Source organism: Crocodylus siamensis, chromosome 11, assembly GCF_052110815.1.
Source record: "Crocodylus siamensis isolate JL-2025a chromosome 11, ASM5211081v1, whole genome shotgun sequence".
Classification (NCBI taxonomy): domain Eukaryota; kingdom Metazoa; phylum Chordata; order Crocodylia; family Crocodylidae; genus Crocodylus; species Crocodylus siamensis.
Window position 1 is genome coordinate 55,328,909 of NC_143405.1, and position 25,607 is coordinate 55,354,515.

The 25,607-nt window shown below is 41.9% G+C and overlaps 1 protein-coding gene across 2 annotated transcripts in view; it reads right to left on the bottom strand.

The window, feature by feature from the left end:
- The window catches only part of ITPR1 (inositol 1,4,5-trisphosphate receptor type 1), a 227,450-nt gene that overhangs the window by 151,649 nt on the left and 50,194 nt on the right, over positions 1-25,607 (bottom strand). For both annotated transcript variants that reach the window (XM_090022746.1, XM_090022745.1), the window contains exons 4-10: positions 12,244-12,359; positions 8,407-8,493; positions 5,962-6,120; positions 3,982-4,080; positions 3,325-3,408; positions 3,096-3,242; positions 1,965-2,060 (exon numbers count right to left, since the gene is read on the bottom strand). In XM_090022746.1, coding sequence (XP_089878872.1) covers positions 1,965-2,060; positions 3,096-3,242; positions 3,325-3,408; positions 3,982-4,080; positions 5,962-6,120; positions 8,407-8,493; positions 12,244-12,359 — 788 coding nt within the window. The remainder of the gene's footprint in view (positions 1-1,964; positions 2,061-3,095; positions 3,243-3,324; positions 3,409-3,981; positions 4,081-5,961; positions 6,121-8,406; positions 8,494-12,243; positions 12,360-25,607) is intronic.

Sequence of the window (25,607 nt, forward strand, 5' to 3'; positions counted from 1 at the left end):
CTCTCCTCACGTCAGTGGAAAGCTCCTGACAGCATATCCACAACACTTACTGAAGAGGATAGCAACTTGCTTTTATTGATCATTCAAAACGATGGCATCTAAACTGTTCAAAGGTTGGGTGCACACCTTGGTCTTTAACTTCTCATCGTCATGGCTTTCCATGATAACTTGCATATATTTCGAAAAAAACAAGGGTTTAAGAAACAGGTGAGAATGGTACACCCGCTAGAGGACTGGGAGCCATTTAAGAACCGGGGTTTGTGCATACAAACTTTGTTCTTCTACACCCTCTAAAGCCTATTATGACTTTTAAACTTTCACTGCCTCTTGCCAGGCAAGAAATGCCTTCAGCTTATTCTCAGTTTGACTGGTTAGCAGCAGCCAGGTCTCGAGCATCGACACCCCTGCCAATTTGACACCGGGGCCTGTGTCAAGCCCCCCTCAATCAGGGGCAAGATCATACTCTTGCCTATACTTACTGAGGATTGACACTCCTGGTCATCTTCCTCATAGTCAGGGTTTACCTGATGAAATAGAATCACAGGCAAGTCAAAAAACTCTAATATACCCAAAAGGGGGAAACAGTTCCTCAGTTTTAAGCTTATTCTGCAGTGGATGCAGCTTGTTCTACTATTACAGCCCTACCAGACATACACAACACACATACTATACAAATAAACCATTAAAAATAATAATAAATGGAGCAAGCTCTCTAGCCAGGAGTACAAACCAGGCAACCAAAAAACCCCCCAGAAAAAACACAAACCCTCGTAGGAGACTCGGCTTGCTTGGGATAGCACTATGGGTGGTCAACGGGGGAAAAAATATTGTGCAAAAAGCACACGATTTAAATGCTGAAATCTCATACAAATTTTAGTGTCAAAGTACACATCCAGCAGCTATAGAAGTAACTGATAACAGGGCGGGGGGGTGGAAATCTTTCTGAATTTGAAAGAGTTCTTGGCCAGAAGCTCTTTATTGTAATTATCCACAAACTCTGCAGTTACCTCTACTTTACCCTCTCGTGCCGTAGATATCTGTTTTCACAGCTGATTAGCCAGCCCATGATTTGCTACGCATGCTCTGACTCGGATATGCTGTTGCTCATTCTTTAAAAGCTCCTAAAATTCTAATAAGTAGATTCCAAAATGCTCAGCAGAAGAGCATAAAAACAGGACAGCGAACCCTTTTCAAGTCAAGTCTTCAACATGATGGTCTAAGTTCATACTAAACCTACTCATACAGGTAGACCGTCTTTTTATCTATGAGTTTTCTTGTCTTTGCGTGCACAAGGAGCCAGTTTTAGTAAATATCTACCGATGTTTATAGTTAACCTCCCAAACAGAGTGCACCCAAAAAGATGACACCCCTCAGTTTGTCACAGGTTAGTTTGTTATTTAAAGGACCAGGGGAATGGTCACCCCTAATATATCATGGAAAGGTCAGCAACTATTTTGTGTGTTTAGTAAAAGTAGGCGTTTACATGACTGGTTTAACCTTTGACTTCTCTGCTCTCATCACTTCCATGCTCCATTTGGCAAATCAAGAGGGACTAGTAAGAACTAATTTTATTTTCTTGAAATATTTCTCACCTGATGTTCACAGTACATGTCATTTCTCCACTAATGAACTTCTCGATTTTTACTCTTTGCATAAAAAATCATTTGTCTATTCCTCGTCACAGAAAAGGTCACCACTGCTTGTAACCTGACAGCTGTCCACTGCATTTTCCATCTACATAATGCACTGTTTTTCATGCCACTTGCAAGAAAGCATTGTTTCATGGGTCCAGGACACTGGTACCACCTACTCTCACACGATTCAATTCCTGGCACTACTGTATCTTGAAATGCTTCTCTCCTCCATTCATAATTTTTCACAATTTAGGTGTGCAACCAAAGATACTTGGGAAGATGAGACTTCAAGATGATGGAGCAGACTCTGTAAACTCTCATCATACTTACCTCTGCTGCTAAGTAGTGTCCTGTAGCCAGATGTTTGAACCGAAAAAGGCTATTCCAATAACCTGCACCACCACGACATGGGTCATGTTGCACCACCTAGAAAGTGAAAGGTTAAATTTTAGAACATAAGTAGAACAAGAAACGACACAACAGCTTTTCCAATCTGAGATTGAAAGGCCTTGGTGACTCTCAACAGAGTCTCACACTTCAAATTCTTCCATACACAAGCTGTCTGCATTTGCTAGACAGTGCACTGACCCCAATTTCAAACTTCAACTTTGTGGCTCCTGAGAATGAAGACAAGGGCTTATGGCACATATTGGCACAGCGATAACTCAGAAGTCTTAAAGTCAGTGTTTGGCTTGCTCAGGAAGACTCAACAACAGGGGGGGGGGGTTATTATGCTTTCCCTACTGTTCATTTTGGATCTTTGGAAAGTCCCACTAGACTCAGTAGAAGCGTTTCAAACTTTTTACAAAACTGTACAGAAGAAGAAGTTCTCGAATCCCATGCTTATTATCCTTCTCTTATGACAAGAAAGTAACCATAAAACTCTAGCTGACAGGTTCAAGAACTAGGTGAGGGTGATGGAACATCTTTTTAAAAAAAGTTACGCTGCTACACTGCTGAAGAAACAAACACACACAAAATCCTGTTGAAATGCTCAATTTTTGAAGTTCTCTCTCTCCCCTTCTCCTTTCCAAGGGAAGCCAGTTACCAGAACCTAATAACCAACAGGAACGAACAAAAAGTTTATCATCAGATAAGGCCATACATACTTAATATTCCATGCCCAAAACGGAAACCCTTGTCAGAAGTCAAGGCAACAGAAATTTGTCTATTTTAATACCAGAGGTTGTGATAAAATAAGAGTGTTCATTAAGGCTCGTCTCATTCTTTTGTTCCGAGTCGTCACGAACCTGCGTTTGAAAGCCCAGTGCTGCAGGGTTTGAAGTTCATGTTGAAAAAATTCTAGCCACACTGGTAAACAAGGCAATTTCTAGACTCAGACTTCAAATTCTGGACAAGGAGTTTTGCATAAAACATTCCTATTAATTTAGGTTTAAAATAAAAGTACGTATTGCTACAAACAAAAGACCTCCTAATTCAGCCTCGGTTGCCCATCCTTACCTCAACTTCCCACAGTGCTTTTGAACTTGTTGCGGAAGTGGCCGACTGTCTCCCTGTGGTTCTCAGGAAGACATGCTGCTTCTTTCTGTGCTCATCACAAGTCAGAAACTTCTCTTGCTCTGCATGAAACAGCCTCACTACATCTCCCTATCGAAAGCAGGACAACCTGGTCAGCACAGGCAGAACGCACTATTGAAAAGCCAGAAGCAAGAGGAGTTTACAAACGTACCCCTTTTAGGATATCATCTTTGTTATCACTCCATTTCATGAAGAGGACTATTTTCCAGCTTGTAGTGCAATTCACAGAGTTGACCTAAAATGAAAACTGACAGCATTAAGTCACACTAACAGCTGGATAAAGCATAGCAACAGAAGTGCTTTACTGTTCAGAATGCAGAGATTTCAAAACAGTTTATTAATCCCAGTTGACTACTATTTGGGAGAGAAAAAAAAATATCACTCAAGAAAACCCAAGGCCTACACTCTTCCTTCCAGTAAGTCACAGTAAATTAGATCCCAACTCATCCCACAACAAGGTTATATTATGCATTGTGGGAAAGGAAGAACTGTACTATAATGTTTCAGTTACAGCCAGGTAGTTGGCTAAGTTCACTCGCTCTTTTCTGGATTTGCCAGCTGCCCAAACTAGTTAGTGTCATCCTCTACTAAACTATTCACCCACCATGAAGGAATGAAGCCGGACAATATTGTTACTTCACCAGAAGAGAAGGAAGGGACATTGTATAGCAATGCATACATACCCCCCAAGTAAGGTCATGAGAATATTGCTTCCATAACACTCAAAAAGCCAGAGGTCCCTTCCATCTCTATTTTCCAATTTCTGGGCCACCTTTGGGTTGGGTTTCCTCTGTATTTTAAAGCTTACCTCATTACACCCAGGATTATCAACCAGTTGATGGCTACTGGCATGAAGGGGCTGGCCAGCATTGACAGGATTCAGGACCACCTTGTCTCCAATGACAACCTAGAGACAGGTACACCATGATCAAAAAAACCCCCACACACACAAACCCCCACAACCAGACAGAGAATTTGGGGTGAAAATCATGACAGTACGGATTCTGTTGTCATTTAAAGAGCTTTCTGGCTAAAGCAAGCAGGGAAAAAATATCCCCCACCTCAACAAACAAACAAGCCAGCCCCAAAGCGAAAAAACTCCACATCCTGAGGGTTTCAAAAGCAAGTGGATATTTAAGATGTTCAGAGTCATTAAGGCACAAGATTATCCACACAACCAGGATGAGTGGCTTAAAGGAAAGCTACAATTCCCCAACTAAGCAGTGGTCTTCCATACTTTTATACTGTTGTTACAGTGGCTGACATTTAACAACTAATTTCTACTGAAAAAACAAAAAGGATCTGGGGGTTACGGTGGATCACAAGTTAATATTCCATTATTGGTTTCATCTTATTAGAAAAAGCAGCTAATACCATACAGAGAGGAAAGTTGGAATGCCATTTGTAAGCCAGCTCCATTCAACAATGCCCAGACTTCATGCTGGCGTCCAGTTTTGGGCACCACATTTCAAGAAATGAAGTCCAGAGGACAAAAACTAATTGGATGTCTACAGCAAAACACAAGAAGGAAGTCCAGAAGACTGTTGGGACCATTTAGTCTAAAGAGGAAGCCAACAGGGAGTTTATGATGTTATAGACAGGATAAGGGATAGACCATAGGAGGCTGAACAAGAAGAAATGGACTTAAGTCACAATGAGAGATTGAGGCTACATATTAAGAACATGGGACTAGGAAAAAAGTAATGAAGCACTGGATCAGATTGCTCATAGAAGCTGCAGACTCCATCATGAAGTTTTTAAAAGTTTAGACAAACAAATTTGCCTGGGATAGTTTAGATCAAGAAGTTTTGGGCCCGAGGAGGAGGCTGGACTCCGCGACTAAAACCAAAGATCATTCAAAAAAATCCACCAGAAGGACTTTATAACTTCTGACCTCTAACATCTCCCTCATTAACAAGGTCAGGCCCCGTCCCCACCCCCCCCCCCCAAAAAAAAAAAAAAAAAAAAAAAAAAAAAAAATCAACCAAGCAGGGACCCGAGATAAAAAGTAAGCACCCATTGTTATGAAGGTTGGAGGCCCTATATGCAAAACATGTATCCAAAACTTTCAAGTCTTACTTCAAACCAAAAGGAGTCCACATCAAATTACTTACATGAGGAAGCCTGACTTTCCCCAAGTACAGAGAAAGAGGAAAGATTAATGGGACATTAATGGACTGTAATCCAACTCAAACCATATTAATCTTCAAAATATTCTTGTAATGAAAGTAAAGCTGTGCTCAGGTTAAAATAAACTACACAGTGTTGAGTTCATTCTCTTGCCCCCCCAGTTGGAATGAGAGCTCTGAAAGCAAAAGCCCCAACTCAAAATTAGTAAATAAATAATCAAGCACTTGTCCATGCCTCTCACACAACGCAGCCATTTGGTCTTAGTTATTACCCTATTCCTCATATAGACATTTATGATACAATTTGACTCATAGCGACATGGCTGTGAACCAGCATACCAATTACATTTCTCCAAGCTTCCCAAGTGATTTAATGGTTTCGCATCATGTGGAAGTTGGTAGGGATTTAGAAGGCTGCTATATTGGATCTCTTATCCCTTCCAATCTTTAACCGGTCCTTGTTTCCAAAACACGAGTTGCCATAGCAATGCCCTCCCCCTCATTTCACCACAGGGGGAAAAAAAAAGCTGTTGCCGCAACATTACACACTCAGAAAAATCTATGTTTCTAACTATTTGCGTGTTAGGGAAGCTACAGATACAAGCAGTTTGTGTTTTACGCAAAATAAGCCCTTCTCTTCCATCTTGTTCTGCACGTACACTGTCTCCTATGGAGCGCAGCTTGTAGAAGGGCTGTATGTAGAACCAGGAGCCTTCGTTTCCGGCTTCATCCAGAGTCACTCTCATCGCGTTCTTCTCTAGCAGAGCTGGCAGCCTCTTATTTACTGTTAAGTATTTGTTACTTTTTAAATGCAACAGCTAGAACAGAAAAAAAAAATAAAATAAATTCAGAATTTTTTTTTTTTTTTTTTTTTTTTTTAAAAGGAACAAAGAGTGTCGCCCTTCAAACCCAACCCTGCTTACAGACTTCACAGTAGATAGTCTAATCCCAGTCATCATCAAGAAGGAGAATTAATAGGATTTTTTTTTTTGAGACATTTTGCATCAGGCTTTGGACCGTTTCATGTAACAAAACAATTTCCCGTAATGTAAATTACTCTCTTAGATTGCCTTGCTGGCAATGACAGGCCTTTGGCAGCCCGACGTCACAGATTACGAGATGCTGGTGACAAAGCCATTCTCCACAAGAGGGGCACGTGAGGTTGCTCTCAAGAACCCACATTCATTTTGAGATGGGAGACTAGGAAGTTAACTGTGGGTAGTTTTTTCTTCATGAAGTGCCATTCTTACCCTGCAGCTCATCAAAACTGGCAAGAGGTCACCGTAAGACGTGTTTCTCAACCTTTTAAGTAGCAAGTACCCCCTAGCTTTTGAAAATTTGAATAAGTGTACCCCAACACTCAATCTTCCAGGGGATTTTATATTTACAGACAAATATGTGCCGTATGTTGGACGAAGGGCTGTGTATATAGAGCCACGATGAGACAGCTGTCTTATCTGGTGTGGGTAAGGTTGCCACCTTTTACAATAGGGGTGCACAACTCAAGCAAGTACCTGGGCTAGAGGTGAAGTTGGCCAAAGCTAGGAGGGCTGAACCAGATTATTACTGGGGAAATTTAACATGCTGCACAATGCATGGCACACCAAACTTTTTTGCCATAGTTTTGAGAGGAAGAGGGCAAGAGAGCTAGTGTTGGGGTAAATGTATACCGCCTGCCCATGTCCCCCAGGGGTACACACGCCACAGGTTGAAAAACTATGCTGTAAGAGATGAGATATGATCACCACTGATGCCTAGGGTACAACAGGCCATCCCTTAGATAGAACTGTCTAGCCATATTTATCAAGGCCAAATGTTAAGCAATTAAGACCGAGGGGATGCTTTTGGCCCAGACAATGCTTCTGTTGGCTATTTGGACAAGTCTATTAATCCGAGAACATGTCTGCCATATAGGAGAGACAGGACAAAATGCAGGCACCCCTCATAACTGCATAGAGGCCTGGACCGTAACATTTGAGATGACGACATTTTTGGACAGAGGCCAGTGGTTTGGATTAATTAAAAAAAGCTGTAGGCTTTATTTTTTTTTTTTTTTTATCTGATTAAAGATGTACATCAGAAAGCAGCTAACACATTGCTGTTCTGGCCCGTGGTGTGAATCACCTGAAAACTAACGAACAAATATCACTCAGAGGATTACACTGCTACTAAGATGATGCTAATGTTATACTTGAGCTTGATTAAGAACGAACTACCATAAATCAGACTCTCTTTGAAGTTGTTCCAAAAGCTGTAATGGCTGTTGAACACAGCCGAGTACCTTCTCTTTTGCATCGGGGAGAGCAACTCAGCACTTTGCCACCTACTCAGGCTGCAGGCATGTCAAGAGAATACAGGTGAAGCTATTTGCATATCAAAGTTTTTCAAAACCTGAATGCTTAGACAGCTTTTCTCACTTTTCATCCCCACCAACCAATTTTGATCAGGCGAGGTAGGTTCACTGAGCCTGTGTCTTAGAAGGGACTGGAACATTTCAGGCTTAACAGCATTTATTAAGAAAAAGTTTATCATCAATCATCATAGCATTCCCCAGTTATCTTAGTTTTTGATGTTCGTGACTTTCATTGTTATTTTGCACGATTTGCCAAGTGCACTCCTTCAGCAAGCAATCGCTTACCCCATTTCTTTCAAGTCCACCTTACTGTGGTGGAATGGAAGAATCCTGGTGGATCAATTACTCTGGGTCGCATTGGTTTTTGGTACGTTGGGGTACCAAGTTAGGGAGATGTAGGACGTACAGAATGGTATTGCACTACGCATCTGCCACATACTAGGTTGCCAAGTCAAGGAAATGAACAAGAAAAGGTCTTCTAAATATCAGCATATCCACATAATAACCTGAAAACATTTATGGCACTGTACCCTGCTTAAAGAAAAAAATCCGACACTCAAGTTGCAGTCATACTTAGCCTCTCTCAATGGAAAACCTGCTCTTTGATACCCAGTTGAGCCATTCAAAACACACTGGTATCCACAACATCCACTGCTTTGAAATGCACTTGTACCTTGCTGTTTTGAGCGAGTCTGTACAGAGCTTACGGACGACTCGGAATATAGACAGGTTGAGCAGAGCCTCAGCATACCTGGATAACATTGCCATATTGGATAACTGTTCCCAGAAGCTTCCTGTTTTCCGTTTCATTCTGTTTCTTTTCCAAATCGGCCGCATGCTGAAACGTAAGGAGGAAATTACAGTGATAGGAATAAAGAATGCTGCCAACTATTTACTGTGCGAGAACATCAAGGCATTTCAAAGAGCTGGAAACAGTTGTGACCATTTGAAACTGGTGATCAGATTTCTTCTCTTACAGTTTTCAGGAAAGATTCTGATTGAATCTGTACTATCCAAGCAATACTGTTAACAAAGCAGCAGCTTCATGGCACCTACATTTTGACTTCAAACCATACAAAGCTTTTTGAATAAAACATGAAAAGAAAATAAACTCTTAAAAGAAAAACAAAATCAAGCCAGAAGATCAGAACATAAAACAGGGAAGATGAGTGGGGGGAAAAAAAATCCCTTCCCTACTGACTTCAGAATAAAAAGAGAAAGGAAGATTTATTTATTTATTAAATAAAGTACTGAATGTTCAATTTTCATTTCTATACAATGCATATTCCAGAAAGTTACTTATTTCACTTTGCCACAGAGGACCTCTCCTCCTGAACAGCCTTATGGCAAAAACTTAGCCACTGTATTCACGTGCTAAGCTTCTTTCCACATTTATTATAAACAGCACCAGAACGAGGGAACTGATAGGTCTTCACTACCCAAAAGTGGGCAAAGTTCAAAGTCTATAAACAGCAAGACAGGAGAACCAAGTTCAAGTCAGGCACAGTGGAAGTTCAAATGATCATCTGCTAGGATTACTCAAAAACTTTACTTATGACCTACCCGTATCAGTTTCTGAACCCCCTAATGCAATTGCCATGCCATTGTCTTTTTTAACCTAGTTTCCATTTTGTTTTTCCAGTTTTAGCAATTTAACCACAATGTTGTCAAGCCATCTGTTTTGCAACTTGCATCAAGGCTAGCAAGGCTTAAGGGAAGAACCCGAACTCCTGCTGGCAGAGATATTTCATTTGTTTTAAAATCTAGGCATCAACTGTTTTTAGTTATGGCTCTCAAACCTCCTGCAAGCCATCCTAGGAAACCACTCCTGCTCAGATACCTGGAAGAGATGCTTTTTCACCTACATGCCTCAGCCAAGTCTGAAAGCTGCATGACAATGAGGTTCAACTGAATCACAGATGAAGAGAGCGCAAAGGCTGGTAGAAAATGCTTATTTTTCTTCCACCACTGGATCTTCAAATCATTTCTTGTGGAAGTTGTGCTGAATCTCCACTGGGACTGTCTATGTGCACTTTTCATTACCCCAGACATCCCCAAACATCTAACGTAAGAAAATTTTCAACTCAGATATCATGTTGCTTTGCCCAGTTTCAGATTATGGTACTCTATCACACAGGGCTTTTTGAAGCAAGCTATTAAGCCTATGCCCAATCTTGCAAGGCACCAGGGTCTCAACAGCAAGGGAAGGCAGGAACTTTTATCTCCATGGATGCTGCATTTATTTTAACAAAGAAAGTTGCGCATTGTGTGTAGGTATGGTTGAATAAAAAAAAAGAAAAAAAAGTTAACTTTGGATGCGTTCCAAAGAAGTGTGGATGCAATCAACAGCATTCAATGTGCCCACTTGGAAAGAACCAGTTCATTTAATGACCACTAGATGTCAGCTTTTCAAATAGCATTGATTCTTGATTCCAGTCAAGTGTCCCAGATTTTTAAATCCCTTAAATGGCATTAACTTAAAATAACCTGACCTTTGCACTGGATACTCCACAGTAGTTGATAATAAATTCCATTGGTAGACAAACAGAAGCCATAAAAGGCAAGTGATTGTGACTAAGTCTTGGACACTAACGTTTCATTAAATATTACCATGAACCGACATAAAAAAAGTGTAGAAGACAGCTGAACATGGCTATTTGGCCATTCTTCCCCTATAACCATAACATCAGGGTTGTTCCTATATATTCTATACGCCCTTTAATTACTTACTGGTAGTGTGTCAACATATGCGACTGCCATACAAAACTGGGAGGAAATACTAGGTGCGAAGTGTGAGTGACATGTCAGGTCACTTTCTGTCCTACAAAACCATATAGCCTCCCTGAAGGATGACCCAGTGTTGCATATGCCCTGTACATTTTATCTAGCATGCAAACTGAGCCACTAAATCTTTCTTCAGCATAAATGAATAGTAAGGGATTTGTAAATCGATTTGCAATCCTGCAGCTGTTGTGGAAACGGCAAAATCTGGGACTGTCAATAAAAAAAAAAAAGATATCAACCACCAAAAAACAAACAAACAAACAAAAAACCCCACTAAAATAAAATGCTAGCTCCCCAATGGGAGCCAGAAATCCTTACTGCCACTGTGGCACAGCTTCACAGCCCATACAGAAGTGTGGGGGTGAGGGGCAAGGCACCAGCTGGCAGGGTGGCACAAAAGGGCAGCGGACCAGATGTGGGCCTCTCCACCAATCAGCACTGAGGGGTGGGGCATCCAGAGCACATCCAGGAAATATTCATGGAATTAGCTATTCATGCCACAAACCCACAAAAATTATTTCGTTTCTCTGCAATTTAAGTAGACCCCCTAGTAATAAGTCTTGGTACTTCTGTGCAAGTTTCTCTTTGGCATGATTGATCTTGCACACCTGACAGGAATTGACACCAAGCACACTGAGACTTCAGCCTGCTTGGAGAGTGCAAAAATCCAGCTTCAAGGTATAACCTGAACTATATGGTAGAAGAGTCAGTGTTATTCAACACATTTCTAAAAAGGTGTTGTTCCCCCCAAACCAACGACTGAAAGTTGAGTGCACTTCATCTCTTCACTCCCTTGCTAGTGGTTTGTTTTTTCTTTAAAAAAAACAAAACAAAACAAAACAAAAACCAACCAAAAACATGTCACTAACCTCAGAGCTAAAATATGACTCTCTCTCTCTCTCCCCCCCCCCCCCCCCCGCAAAAAAAAAAAAAAAACCACAACGAAGGTTGGAGCGTTTGTAGAGTACTGACCGTATGCGTATAAAGTTACTTCTTAGTCAAGGTTAAGGTTATAAAATCATGGGTTAAAAAAGGAAAAAAAATGGATTCTAATACTTGGTCTCTGTTCGCTATTTCCTGCAAAGGCTGACCTTAGAGCCTTCTGTACACAACGCTTTCCTACAACATTGGTTTATAGTTCAATTTAAACACAGGTTTTGATTGGACTAAAATATTTAGCATTGTACTTTGAACATAAAAATACTCCAGCCATAGAGTTTTAAGGAAAACATGGTTTATTTAACACCAAATAATAATGCGGATGCTGTTTATATAAAATGCTCAAAGCCATTTCTTCAAAATTGAGAGCCAGAACCCATATCCTTACCAGGTCTTCAACTGCTCAATACGTATGTAAACTTGTTTTTGACAGGGCAGACGCAAAACAAGAATGAAGGGATGCAAATTTACACTATTTGAAAGTGTATCCCTCCTGTTAAAGTTTCTGACAGATGGGGACCACTTAAATCAAGATGCCATAGACAGCATACCCTATTAAGAGTATGTCAGAAGTTTATTAAGCTCGCATGCACCCACATACCAACATCAGGGTGCACAGACCATGAATAGTCTATCTATGCAGATTTTCTTGAACCCATAACCAAAATTCAGAGGACTAGAGCCAAGTGGGGCCATCCCAAAGGAATCCGTACGCCAATTCTCCACTTCAAAAAGGTACCTCCTATTCTAAAGATAGCTCAAAATTAAATGTGTGCAGTTTGTTGCCATCACACAGACAGTACAAGAGAGGCTAAAAGAATGCAAGATTTGTTTTAACTTCAGTCCAGCCACTGTAAACACTTACATGTAGCTTATTGAGTAATACTGCATCTGTAGTGCTGTTAGCTCCTGGTTTTGCTGCTTTCCAGAACTGTTTCTGAGCAGAGTACCGGTTCATGGGACATAGCTTAAATAGGCAATCTATGAAAAAAAAAAAAGAGAAATATGAAAGCTTCAGCCATTCGTAATTACTCACATTTTTACTTATAATATTGTGCAAACATTTCAGCTGCATAGGAAGGTTTACAAAGAAATTCCAGGAAAACTGACAGATCAAAATGCTTTTTTTGGGCAACAGGAATGCTGCCTCTCAATGATTTGTTTTTTTTGTTTAAAACAAGAGGGAAGAAAAAAAAAACAAAAAACAAAAAAAACCTGTTGTTGCCAAACTTTTGAAGCAAAAACAGAATCAGCTGAATCCTTAACCTGCTTGTATTCAAAATTTAAAACGGCAGTAGCTTGAAGTAAGATTCAGAGATGCGTCAACCCCTCTCATGCCCATAGACAGACAAGTTTAACATGAGTTTGAGTCAACATATTTAAATATTATCAAGTGGCAGCTATTTCACTAGTATAAGGCTTCTGACCCTCAGATAGCAATACACTTTCAAAAGACACTTGTGTTTTGGAACCGAGGCAGAGAAAGGCTACTGAGACTTTATTTTCTTTTTTTTAAAAAAGGTGACATGGCGAGACAGAGCGAGCCAGGGAGGCAGGAAAGGGGCAACTGCTCCCCGCCTTTACAAGCAAAGGTCAGCAATGCATCATACTTCAGAGGTGACATCAGGTCCTGAGGTATGACCTCATCTTTTCCTGACTTCAGACACCATTAACTTAAAATTCTCCCTACTGAAAATTGAGGATGACAGCTGATTAGCCCTCTTACAAATAAGTTTCTATATGCGAGACAGTAACTTCTCAGTAATAGAACTAAATTAGCTGCACTTATTTTTTTCTCTTGTCAGTTGCTAAGCAACTGGCGATCTAAAAATTAAATTAAGCTATTCAAATTTAATGCTTAAAGTAATAGAAGGAAGTTTAACAGCCAGAGTGCCAAGGCACAGGACAAATGTTTTAAGTACCTCTGTAGAAGCCATACAGAAGCAAGCCTTCAGGTTGCTAATTACATATTGCATTAAAAGGCTACCATTATATCCACAGAAAGAGTACTGGAATTTGTAAACTAACAAGTTAAGAAAACAACCACCTGTGGAACTGCCCTCATCATTAATAAAAGGCTCATTTCTTGGTCGACTCTTACAGGAAAGAGACACAGCAAAGACTGTCATTTTTTTATTGCAATAAAAACCAGTCAACTCTTGAGGCTGACCTAGCAACTCTCCTGAGAGAGCACTACACTAGCCTATCTTGGCTGCGCCTTTTGCCCGGAGAAAGCTGACATATCATTAGTTACTTAGGTAAAGCACATTGCTATTGTAACGGAGGGAAGAGGAGTGCTGGCAGCGATGCTTCAGCATGAGCGACTCGGGAGCCACGCAAGCCATCAGTGCTAGCCAAAGAGCCACATCATATGCATCCCTAGGAGAACCATGACTAACACCTGCATTTCAGGAGAGGGACTACAGCATACTAATTATGCCGAAGGATAATAATTTTGCATTTACTAGACTAATGCATATACTTCTTTTAAAATATTGTGGGGGAGGAATGGGAGCAGAGAGCATAAATGAAGAGCTACTTGTAGCTTGGGAGCTGTAGCTAGAGTATCCCCAAATTAAAACCTGTCTACAGAGTGCCTAGTCCTGCACTGATGAAATATGAACCTCCACCAGCTCCTGCTCCATGCACACTAACCCAGGGAACAAGGGGGTAAGGATGTGTGGAGGGCTCAAGGCCTGGGTCTGTCATGCGAAGAGCAGCAGCATGGAGCTCCCCAAGGTGTTCTCCCCCCCCCCCCCCAATCTCATTTCCAGGGCTGGTTTCCTTAGCAGCACGACTGGACCCCCTACGATGGCCACACAGGCTTAGAGTGTGTTCTGCAACACGAGCGATTACACAGATAAGCTCACAGGCCACGTGCCCAAGCCCTCTTGAGATGAAGATAGACTGCAGCAGTCAGTTGGTTTATTTGAGATTCATCATTCCTGTATATATAGATTTGGACGAAATTAGGAAGAGCTCAGAGGGCCCAGCCTTATGCTGTCACTTGTGCAAGCGAGCACAGCTGCTAACATGCCCCATCTTCAGAACCAGACTAGAACCAGGGTCTCTCAGGATTGCCAAGTTATGTGGGGGCTCATATAAAACAAACTGAAATAGAATCATAAAGTGAGTTAATCTGGTGGCATACTACTAGAAAGAGCTCAAGTGCATCACCCATAAGGGTACTTACCTTCACTGAGGCTCTATTGATTCATAGCTTTCACATGCCTAACACAAATGTTGTGTGCTTTCAAGGTGTGCTCTGGCGCAGACATTTTTAAAATTTGCATGAAAAGGATTTGTGGAGATGCAGAGCAGTGAACAGGATTCAAAAGTTTTTGCAGGTTTGCACAGTAAGTTCAGAGTATGCACTATAAAACAACATACTAGTTATAAAAATGTCTATTTCTGCTTAAGCCATCAGTTCTCACCATGCCAGCAATTAATGCACAGCACTGCACAGAAGAATTAATCATATGCTAACTTTAGTCACAGGGCAAGTACTCTAAGCCAGGAGTGCTATATTGGAGTCGAGCTAAAAACTTTCAAATGTGTAACTGCAAAAATAAATGGATCTGTAGGCTCATTTCAACATTTGACCTTATCCACCAAAATGGAGACCAGGACTTGATGCAAAGAAAAGCACGTCTCCCTCATTTATTTCTATTCTATTTTAAAAGCTACAAATCTAGAACAAACATCAAAACCATTAGATGTTTCTATCGGAGGATTTGTTTTAGTTTAAGTGCTTGATGAGAAGCTTGGCCTTATTTGCCATCCACCTTGATGTGAATCAACACGTGTAAGTTTGTCAATTTAACAGAGTTCATCTCATCTGGAAACTGCATCTTGAATTACATGGAGTTTATGGCCCCAAAGACCTCGATATCCATGAATTTTATGAGTCTATGGAACCTACTATGTCTGTTTATGTACATGACCATTTATGTCTCTGTTCACAATACCGAAGGGCAATTTAGACTGGGGCTATCATTAACAACACATAATCCATTACAGCAGGGGGCTGCAACCTGCAGCCTGTGGAGCCATTGGACTCGGCCCACGGACACAGGGCTTGGCTGCAGGAGCTATAAGGCAAGTATGCCTCAGTTTTTGGACCTGCAAAATGGCTAAAGACTTTCAGTGTCATGTTGAATCAGTAGCAACTACTGAAACAGAAGGTTGTAGGAGATGTAGACCTGATTTCTTGCCTTAACCGTAGATAACATTTCTTTCCATCAGAAAACTTCCTACATGTGGTTACCTACTCTATTGCTCATTTTACAGAGCGCCAAATGTGAAGATGTGCAGGCACCTATAGGTACAGACACAAAAGTCAATAGAAGCTATGCTCTAAGCATAAATGAAACACGTATTTGTATCTGACAGATCAATTTTAAAATGTTCTTCTCAGCCAAGGGATGGTGTGCACCTGCCACCCCTTCACAAAGATCAGCAGCAGTTTGAAAACCTTTGCACTTCAGTTCCCTGAATTAAACCCCAGCTACATGAGCAACCAGAAAATAGTGCTAGCCCCCAGAAACACGGCTGACAGACAGCCTTAGGAAACGGGCATCTGGGAGTCCATACCTGATGCTGGGAGCGGAGTCTGGCTTATAGTGATCAGAGCCAAGTTACTCAGATACAATAAGGGCCTTGCTACCTGTTCACACTTAAGCGGGATAGAAACCAGCTATAGGAGTTGTTACATTTTCAGGAACTACCTTTGTAGCTGGTTGCCACTTTTTTTCTTTTTTTTTTAAAATAGCCGGATAGTTCTTTTTATGGAGAGATAAATTACTTTGCATGTGGGGCTGGGGTGAATTTATTGCATGGTTAACCAATGAATTGTGCTATGTATGCAACGTGTAGCAGGGGCCTAGGATACAGTGCCTAAGACCAGCACTAGCCATGTTTGAAACCTACTTTCTGCAGCAGCCTTAGATAAGTTTCCCGTTACCTTATTTAAGGTTGGGAAAGGGGGAAGAGAGGGAAGGAGATGAGGAGTGTTCAGAAACTTACCTTACCATCTCTTACATAGGGATCCAACTAGTAAGTGGCATGAACATTTAGAATAGCAGTTCGGGAAGGTCCAAGTTCTTGAACTCTCTCTCAGGCTACAGTAGTGTTTGGTGATAATCAGTCTCACCCCTCTCTCTGGCATTCATATTGTAATAAATCCTTCATCCAAATCAGTACATGATTTCCGTTACAGTCAAAATACTCCCTAGATAACCTCCATCTGCCTCCCAGCAAAAGCAGCTACATACCCAAAACACAAGTCTACCCTGTTCGACCATATGCAAGACAAGTTTATCATTAAGAGATATCTGATGCAAAACTACCACTGTATGTTCAAAACATGTAGTCTAGGGGTTTGATTTGAGCCATTTCAGGACTTTTTTGTAAGAAAATCTTGAACAAACATCTCGTGCTCAGGATACACCTAAAAGGCAAGATACCTATTCACTGCAGCGGGGAGCAAAGCTGGGCCTGTGAAGGGAGGGATTTGTTTGAAATCAAAAGCAAGTTAAGATTGTGCATGGTCTCAACCATATGCAGAGAGCCTCAGCAGCACTGACAGCCACAAACAGCAACACATGCAATTCTTGCCAGCAGCTCAGTCACTGCAGCCCTTTGGTCAAGGTTTCTTTAGGTCACTTGTGGCTTGGGGCAGGCTGCTTACTTCCATGCCCATGTGTAGGCCAGTCTCGTGCAACTGCATGCCTAGGAAGGGCCAATATTTAAGCATATGCCATAGATTTGCAAAGTTTTCACACTTCCAGTCTTTGCTTAGCTGCAGTTCATAACCTGACACTGCTTATTATTTTAAGGACCACCCCCCCCCCCCCATAACTTCTTAAATCAGTTCATCTACTTGGGCACTGGTGCTAGCAGGCTCCAGCAGGTGGATTCCAGTCCCCTGCATTTCAGTCCGTCTCCTCTAAATTACTGGAAGCATTTCACATGCATAACGTAGGCCTGTTCCATAGTCTACAGCTTTTCAGCCCACCTCGACTGCATTAAAGATTTCACCATTTTTTACCTTTACCATTTCCCTTTTATTAGCTATTGCTATTTTGACGTGCCTCCAGGCAAAATGTCATGAGCACAATAAATGATGTTTAACAAACAACATTTTATGCATGAAGCTGCAGAAGTGATGCAGTTGTAGCTGTGATATCCCAGGGAACAGGAGAGAAGTAAGGTTTGAGAGAGGAAGGATATCTTTTATCAGAGCAATGTTATCCCTGGGCGAAATGCTCAATGAGCTTTCAGGAACAAAAAATATGCCTCTGTGCCCAAGGAAGCTCGCCTAACAGCTCCCCCAGCTATGAAGGCAGTCAGTCCAATAGGTGATATTTCCTCACCTTCCAAATCTTGCTTCCTACAGGCCAAGGGGTTAAAAAGGAAAAAGACAACAAACTATTTAATAAAGCAAAGCCCACTCAAACAGCAAAATCCCCCGTCCCTCCAAACAGATTTCAACACACAAAGGAGATTTGAGTAAATCAGTCACAGACTTCAACAAGCATTTGATAGCGCAGCTGTTTCCTCATTACTCGAGGGAAATCAACTGAACTTCTTTTGTGGAGAGTTGCTAAAATTAAAAAAAAAAAAATAATAATAATAATAATTAACAGTTCCCTATTGAATTTTAGCTGTTCCCTTTTAGTCCTTTCTACATTTAGATGCCTATAATGTATACATGACAACTCCTGAGGCTAAAGGCTGTTCACACTAGCTGTTACCAAAAGAACAACCTTCATTTATCCATTTGAAGCAACAAGAACTTAAAAAGAGGAAGAAGAGGTAAAACTCTAGGATGACAGTGACAAAGGAATTCTAAGCATGAGTTCACAAAGCTACATCTATGAACTAAAAATACACACAGACAATTGTAGCATACCAATAGATGGAGGGGCCATTTATGCTCAAAACAGGATGAAGATCTCATTAGTCTGAAACGGAAACTCTCAAGCAGTGGACCACTAAGAACTTTAATTCAAATTTATCTGAGCATGAATAAGTTTCATCTCCCCAGGAGCCCCTGGATGACTACATTGTCTACTTTTATACCTATTCCTACCTAGGCTTGAAATGAATAGGTATCAGTCAAGGAGGTTCAGAGAATGAACGATAAAAAAGGGGCTTACAGAAAAGCGCCAGCCATTAATCTTCCCTGGGTGTCTAGCAAGAGAAGGAAAAAGACCTGGTCTCTTTTGAAAAGAAGAATTAAGACAAGCTTTGCTCAGAAGTGAACACTTCTGAAATCTTTTCTTTCCGGGACGCATTACTTTACAGAGACAGACTGCTAAGTATTTAGTTAAGGACCATCAGCAGGCTCAAAGAGAACAAAAATTAAATTTCTCCCTCCCCCCCGCACCCCATGCCTTCCCTTCACATAAGGAGACCCACAGAAACAAGACTCATCTTCCCCTAGCTAGAACGGAAAAGATAGCCCAGGCAATGACAAATTTAAGATGCAGGGTACTGACATTCCAGCTAATGAAAACCTACAGCTTAATTCTATGCACTTCTGCACAGTAATACAAACTGTTAAGATGCAAGTGCTAAATTAAAAATGACAAATTGCTGGTATATTAGGGAATGATGCTGCCCTGAAAACTGTTATTTAACAATGAGGCAGACTCCTATCATGTATGGTTTGATAGCTTGTCTGAGATGCAGTGGAAGTCCTTCCAGCCCCAAGAGAAAGCACAAATAGAAAAAACAAGCTCGCTCTCTCTTGGACAGAAGACAGAGAGAAGAGATGTCAAATGAAGATGCTTCTTTCGGCACCAAGCCACACAAGACAGCTGCAATGCAAGTAGGAGGGGGATGAGCTTTGAATCATTTAACCTTCACAACAGAAGCAGGTATTCCACTTGACAGATGGATGAGAATGAGATTAAAGGATCCAAGGACAATCAATAGCCCAACCAGCACTCAAGAGGCAATACTGAAAAAGGAACAACAACCCGAACAGCAAGGTAATCTTGGGCTGGTGACTTCATGGGATGTAATGCAAGCTCCATAACAGAAAACAGAGCACAGCATGTTACCTCTTACAAACCAGTACAAAGCATGCCATTGCAGCAAGCATGCCAAATAACCTTGGGAATGCCGAAAAACAACCAGTATAGGTTATTCACGCAAGATTAAATTACGCTAGTGGAAGCTATTTAAAACTAACTCAAAAAGACTTCAGGGATCTAGAAAAGTCAATCCAATTACTGTCAGAGATCCTTTTACTGCCAACTGTGAACGATGAATTCAAAAGGAAAGAAAGGTTCGCCAAAAATTTGGCCCTCTCCCACCCGGTTGCACGTTGCCCAGAAGCAGCCTCTAGCTTTTAGGCATACTATCATAAATTATTCACTCAAACAGGTCATTAAATGTGGAAAAGAATTCCTGGCAGCTCTTAAGACCAAAGTAAAACCCATAACTGAAAGAAAACAAAAAACACACAAAACTTATCCACAGGTTGCATTTGTGGCAGGACACGGGAAATAGAACAGAGGCTACTTCAAGGCAGGAATTCCACAACTTCAATAAATGACAAGTACCATAGAGACCTTGCTGCCCTGGGACAACGAAGCTCACAATCTAACCGTCTCCATAAGACATCCTCAAAGGCAAAAATACCAGTATTTATTCCTAGCCTCTGAACATCGTTCCCTCATCTCAAAAGACTTTTTGCCAAACCAGCTCATGCATTGGTGTTAATGGCTTAAACATGCATTTGTCCACTGACACCACTTCCATTGCATTTTTACTGGTGGTCCCTCCAAGTCGAGGTTCACTTTTCTTTCTTTACTTAGGCTTGTTCTTCATGTTCCCCCTCATGTCTGCAATTGCTGAATTCTTTGGGCAGGGTTTTTAACTGGGTCAGAAAAGGGCATGTGTTGTACTGTCTACGCAAGTATAGGAAAGACAAGTACCGTTTTTAACTAAATCTCAGATGACCGCTCAAGAATCAGATTCTACACATAGAAAGTTTATCAATTTATTACAAAATTTCCTGTACAGAGTCTAGATTACTGGAGGATCATCTTAAAATTCATCCCCTGCGCTCCTGCAGGTGGTGGGTGGAGTGGTGATGAGGGGGCAGTAATGGGGCAAGTGGTGGGGGAGACACTGGGGGAGGCAGTGGGAGAAGCAATGAGGGACAGGAGGTAGAGGGAGAGGAGGGAGGCAGGCAGGCAGGCAGCTTGTCCCCTGCTGCCCGTCGTCCACCAACCTGCACAAATTCATTCACCCCCTCCCTTAGTGCCTGCCCCTTGCAGCCTCAGGCCCCCACTTCCCCTTTCCCATCTCCTCCCCCCAACCATCTATGCCACTTTTGCCTCCCAGTCTCAGATCCCCACCCTCCCACCTCTTCCCCCCACCTCCCTTTTACTTTTCCTCTACCCTGGCAGGCTCAGTGCCTGCTGCAGCCTGGGGGCACTGAGCATGGCTCCAGCCCCACCCTGTAGCAGCCGTGAGGAGCCGACACCACTGCTACCGAGGCTACAACAGGGATGGAGCAAAGCTATGGGGTCACATGGCAGGGGGTACACAACAGCTCCAGCCCCAGCCCCAACAGCTGCCTCATACTCTATGAGGACCCTCCACACAGCCCATGTTAAGTGGTGGGGAGAGGATCTAGTCTTTTAAATCCAGTAAATACAGTAGATCCCACTTTAAAAAAATCACAGTCCGAGTGCCACTTTTAAGCACTTCAAAGAGCACGTGCTAGGCAGGCACAAACCAGGTGACGAACGCAACAACAAAAGTTGCTTCTATTTAAAAAGTCTGTTATCTTGCCTCATGGGAAACTAAGGCCACTGCAACTTAGTGCTGCAGAAGACCAAGGGCCAAAATGCCCAGGTACCCAAACAGAAACCCGATTGTTCTGGTGTTGCTTGATATTAGCATCCATACGTTAAACCAGACCCCAGGAATTCAAATGTATATTTCATTTCATCATGATCAGGACTTAAAAGAATGGTAAGAATACAACTGAATCATTTCCCAGTTATTACAACGTCTAGTTTAAAATCATGGGGCACAATTATTGTGCTTCTGAGCAGCATTTAAGTACCCTAGATTCTGAGCAAGTCATGAGTCCCCCAAAAGAAAGCAGCATTAAGAGCCCTCTCCCCTACATTCGGGGCCTCTGTACCACTTTAAAAGATGCCCATTCATTTCCACTGTACCAATACCTCTCCTTTCCTCTGCACAGCCCACTAATGATTTTCACACACTCCAGGTGTTTCCTACAGCATTCATACGGTGCACATTTCCAACAAGCCAAAAACTGGTTGCCAACAGTGGACCCCAATGCTAAACAGGGTTTGGTCCCTTAACTCTGCTGCAGAAATGGGGATTAACCAACTAGCTAAAAGGTGTATAAAATTTAGCAGCACTAAACAGTTATACAGGACCACAGAGGTCTACCCATTTGCTGTGGCTTTTCTTTCACTTCTTTGATCTGTTCACAGGATTACTGGTGATATACAAAAGACCCTCTTTGAAGTAGAAGCTTCAGCAAGCAACTTATTCAGCAACCCACTGCAAATTAGGAAATAACACGGGTACAAATGATCTGGATTTCCCCATGGCATCATTTGAAAGGCCCCGGCAGGATGATGGATGGGAGTAACTATGCAAGGTGAGGACAAGTCCTGACCTAGTTTCAGAGGACAACAGCACTGCTGCACTTTGCTGTGCTTGGCCTTATGCATGGAAGCACAACTTCCGTCCAAAATGGCTTCCCTAAAAGCTAACCAGGACCAACTGATAAGGGGGGGGGGAAAATAGAGTCTGGCCGTACCCTTCCCTCTCCTTTCCTTGGCTTGAGCCTTTTGCAGCCTCCAATGAGGCCCAGTCTCTCTACCTTAAAAACAGCCACCCTCATTTTGGCTATGGACCAGAAGATGCTCCTGCTGGAATCTGTCAAATGCTACAGCTCAAATCTGTCCAAGTTAACTTAGCTGGGGTAAGCCACCTCCCATAAAAAAAGACACAGAACCCACGGCTCCAGCTAAACTTGGCCAGCACCCAATAATGAGTTCGAGCATCAACTGGCTCACCCGTTTCAAATTTCCAAACTGAGTTTACACTCAAAAGGCATATTCTGTAAACACCAGTGCTGCAGTACAGTTGCAGCTGCCTCAATAACATGCTACATATTGTCACATTTACAGTTAATATCCTTGCCCTAAGCACTCCTATAAGCTACAGTATTCTAGGTTTGCAGCACGGAAGAGTTAAATTGTGGCACTCCTGAAACCCGCTCTAAAGAGATCAAAAACGAAAGTGGAAAATAGTCCCTACGCTAGTTAAACGGCCCCTTCCAGGAACAGCCACGAGCACTGCTTTACCAAATAAGGCAAGCGAAAATTAAGTCAGAATGAAGCAAGCCCGTGTTGCATTTTTTCAAAAAGGAATCAGACAGCTGGATAATAGAAATGAATACACCAGTTTCACTAGAGTGGACTGCAAATGCAAAGAACACATGTTCAGAAACCATGAACGGAAACAAAGTCTGCCAGCGGGGGCCTGAAGGCATTCATCCCAGGCTGCTGGAGCCTACATGTACATTTGTAGAAGTGTACAGTTAAAAGGAAAAAAAACCGCCCACACTAACAAAAACAAACAACCAAACTAACAGTGCAATAAAAATAAGTGTTGCTTCAGTAAGCTATAGTACAGGATTTGTTCCTGGAAGAAGCTCCCATGGGTCACTTCATTACACTGGCCCAAACCCTGAAAAACCAAACGTACTGCTGCGCATGTCTAGGTTAACAGACCGCTCAGCGTAAATCCTTTGGAAAGAAGAAGTAGGTAACGGGGTGCAGGGAGCTGAAACAGGAGCCCTGCCACCACGGGGTGCAAAAATGGAGCTGCAGCCACCGTCACTGCAGCCTGCCAACGGCACAAAACCTTCCAACTACACTTCCAGGATTAAGCACAGTATTAATGTAGATTTAGCGAACAAAATTTGGGGGGGGTGGGGGGGGGTGGACAGATCCTCCTTATAAAAGAGGAAACTGAACCGATTTTTCTGGGAAGGAGAAACAAGAAAACATCACTACAGCCTTGGTTAACTTCAGTCTCTTGTATTCTCTTCTGAAGCTAGAGGCAGAAGATAGAAGAATATATCTTAACTGCACAAAAGTGTTGCTTTTAAATGCCTCTCAGCCCTGTCCGATATGGGCTCAATTCACGTGCTTTGCAGAAAACAAACAGTCCAGTCAGTTATAGCTGTTAGTGCACTCCCCAATGAGCCATCCACAGTGCAGCTCCTACAGCCTCCAGGTTTGAGGATGGGTCACTGCATCTTCCAACATGAAGAAGAGTTCAAGCCAAATTCACACTGTTAAGCCACAGCAGAGAAGAAAATGGATCTGGTTTCAGTGACTTTTCTTCTCACTTTTTTATTCAGTGAAGTGGTTCTTTTAAGGGCTACCAAAAATATGCAGCTACGCCTGCTTTATTTCCCTGAATCTGAGTCAGAATAGGAAGTACACCAGTGTGCAGAGGAGAAAGCAGCTGGAGTTCATGTAGTTTAAGTTACATATAGCCCATACTAGGGGAGATCTCTTCCATGCCATATTCGGGAACTTGCTATCTTGTTGCTACATCTATTCTGAGGACTTCCTACAACACCCACATCAGTCCAAAACAACAAGCAGGCCAGTGTCCACATGGATGTGTATTAGGTTCAGAAGGCTGCTGACTTGCTAAGCCAATTTGCTTTCTAGAGGAACATACTGTTTGCTAACCTTCGAATTAAAAGCCTATTATTTGCTGTCTTCTCACATAAAACAAGTGAGCAAACAGTTCCATTCATTTCAAACCCCTTTTCTGCCAGCTGCGGAAATACAGTCCAATCTGCACATTAGCATGACATTTCAAACTCACACGTGGGATGCCATTCAACGGTAACATTTAATTAAGGGAGCAAAGAGTCTGCTGCACCGAGATATGCACGTAAAGCTACTATCAGATGCAAGATACAAAAATCACGGTTCCATTTACTTAGCGGTAAAAGAGGGAGTGCTGGCTGAGGGAGCAAGTAGACAAGCTAACCATGGTTAAAGATAGCGAGGCAAGGTGTGTTTGGAAAAGCCATTTCATTGAATCAGCTATGGATTGGGAGAAGTGTTAGACAAGCTTTTGGATACAAAGTACCCTTCCAAGGCTTTGGGAATACGCAGATACCGCCAAAACTTTAGCAAAAAAAAACCTTTAACTCCATTATGCAAATAAAAATAGATGTTTTTAAAAAAAAAAAAAAAGTTAAACATCTGCTTTTACAAGCTTTGAACATGCTGCATATGTTACTTCAAGGAAGCACACAGCTCAAAACACAGTACCCAAGCAAATTAAAAACGCAACCCACTTAACTTTGCCATTTGACCTTTTATGCTACAGCATCACTCCAATACGCAGCTATATACCGAGCATTCAATACAGTTGTAAGCACACAGATTATGTCTCCTATAACTTTATACAATTAGGCCTATATGCATTTACTCAAATTATTGTCCCCCTAATTCTCTCCCGCTCTTTCAATTTTATAAAGCTGGCTCCAACCCATTTTAACCCCAATTTGAGCCCACATTTACACCGAGAACAAAAATTAGACATTTCCATTATTCAAAAATGAAACCAATTCAGTGGTCCATCCACCTAATGCCAATATGCCGATTAGCATGCAAACGCACTGAATTCAGAAGCCAGGACTTATCTGCTAATAGATGGTAAAATGGCGTCAGTTGGACAATTATCAGAAAACGTCCCCATTAGAACAGTAAAGCAGCATTAATGGGGGTTAGCCTCCTTGGATTGTGGAAACATCCTAAGGGGCAATAACGCATTAGAAATTTAACAAGTTAGCAAAGTGCATTACAGTATTTTTCGGCCTTTGTTAGCATCTTCCTCATCCCTTTGCATTCACCAGCACTCCTGTTTTGTTTGCTTCAACTATAAAACCTGCCCTATTCCCACCCCAATCCTTTTTCTCTGGAATAGTAACAGAGAACTATTCACTGGGTTGCTTTTCCTCGTCTCCTCTCCACCAAGCCCTAAACTCCAGACCAGGTTTATGCTACGCTTCATAGAAATTCCTTGTCCCTATACAAAACTAATACTCTGGGGGAGAGGGAGGGATAAATAAAAAAGACCATTTAAAATGTAGGATGCTAAATTCACAGGTGTTACCCTGTAGAGTAC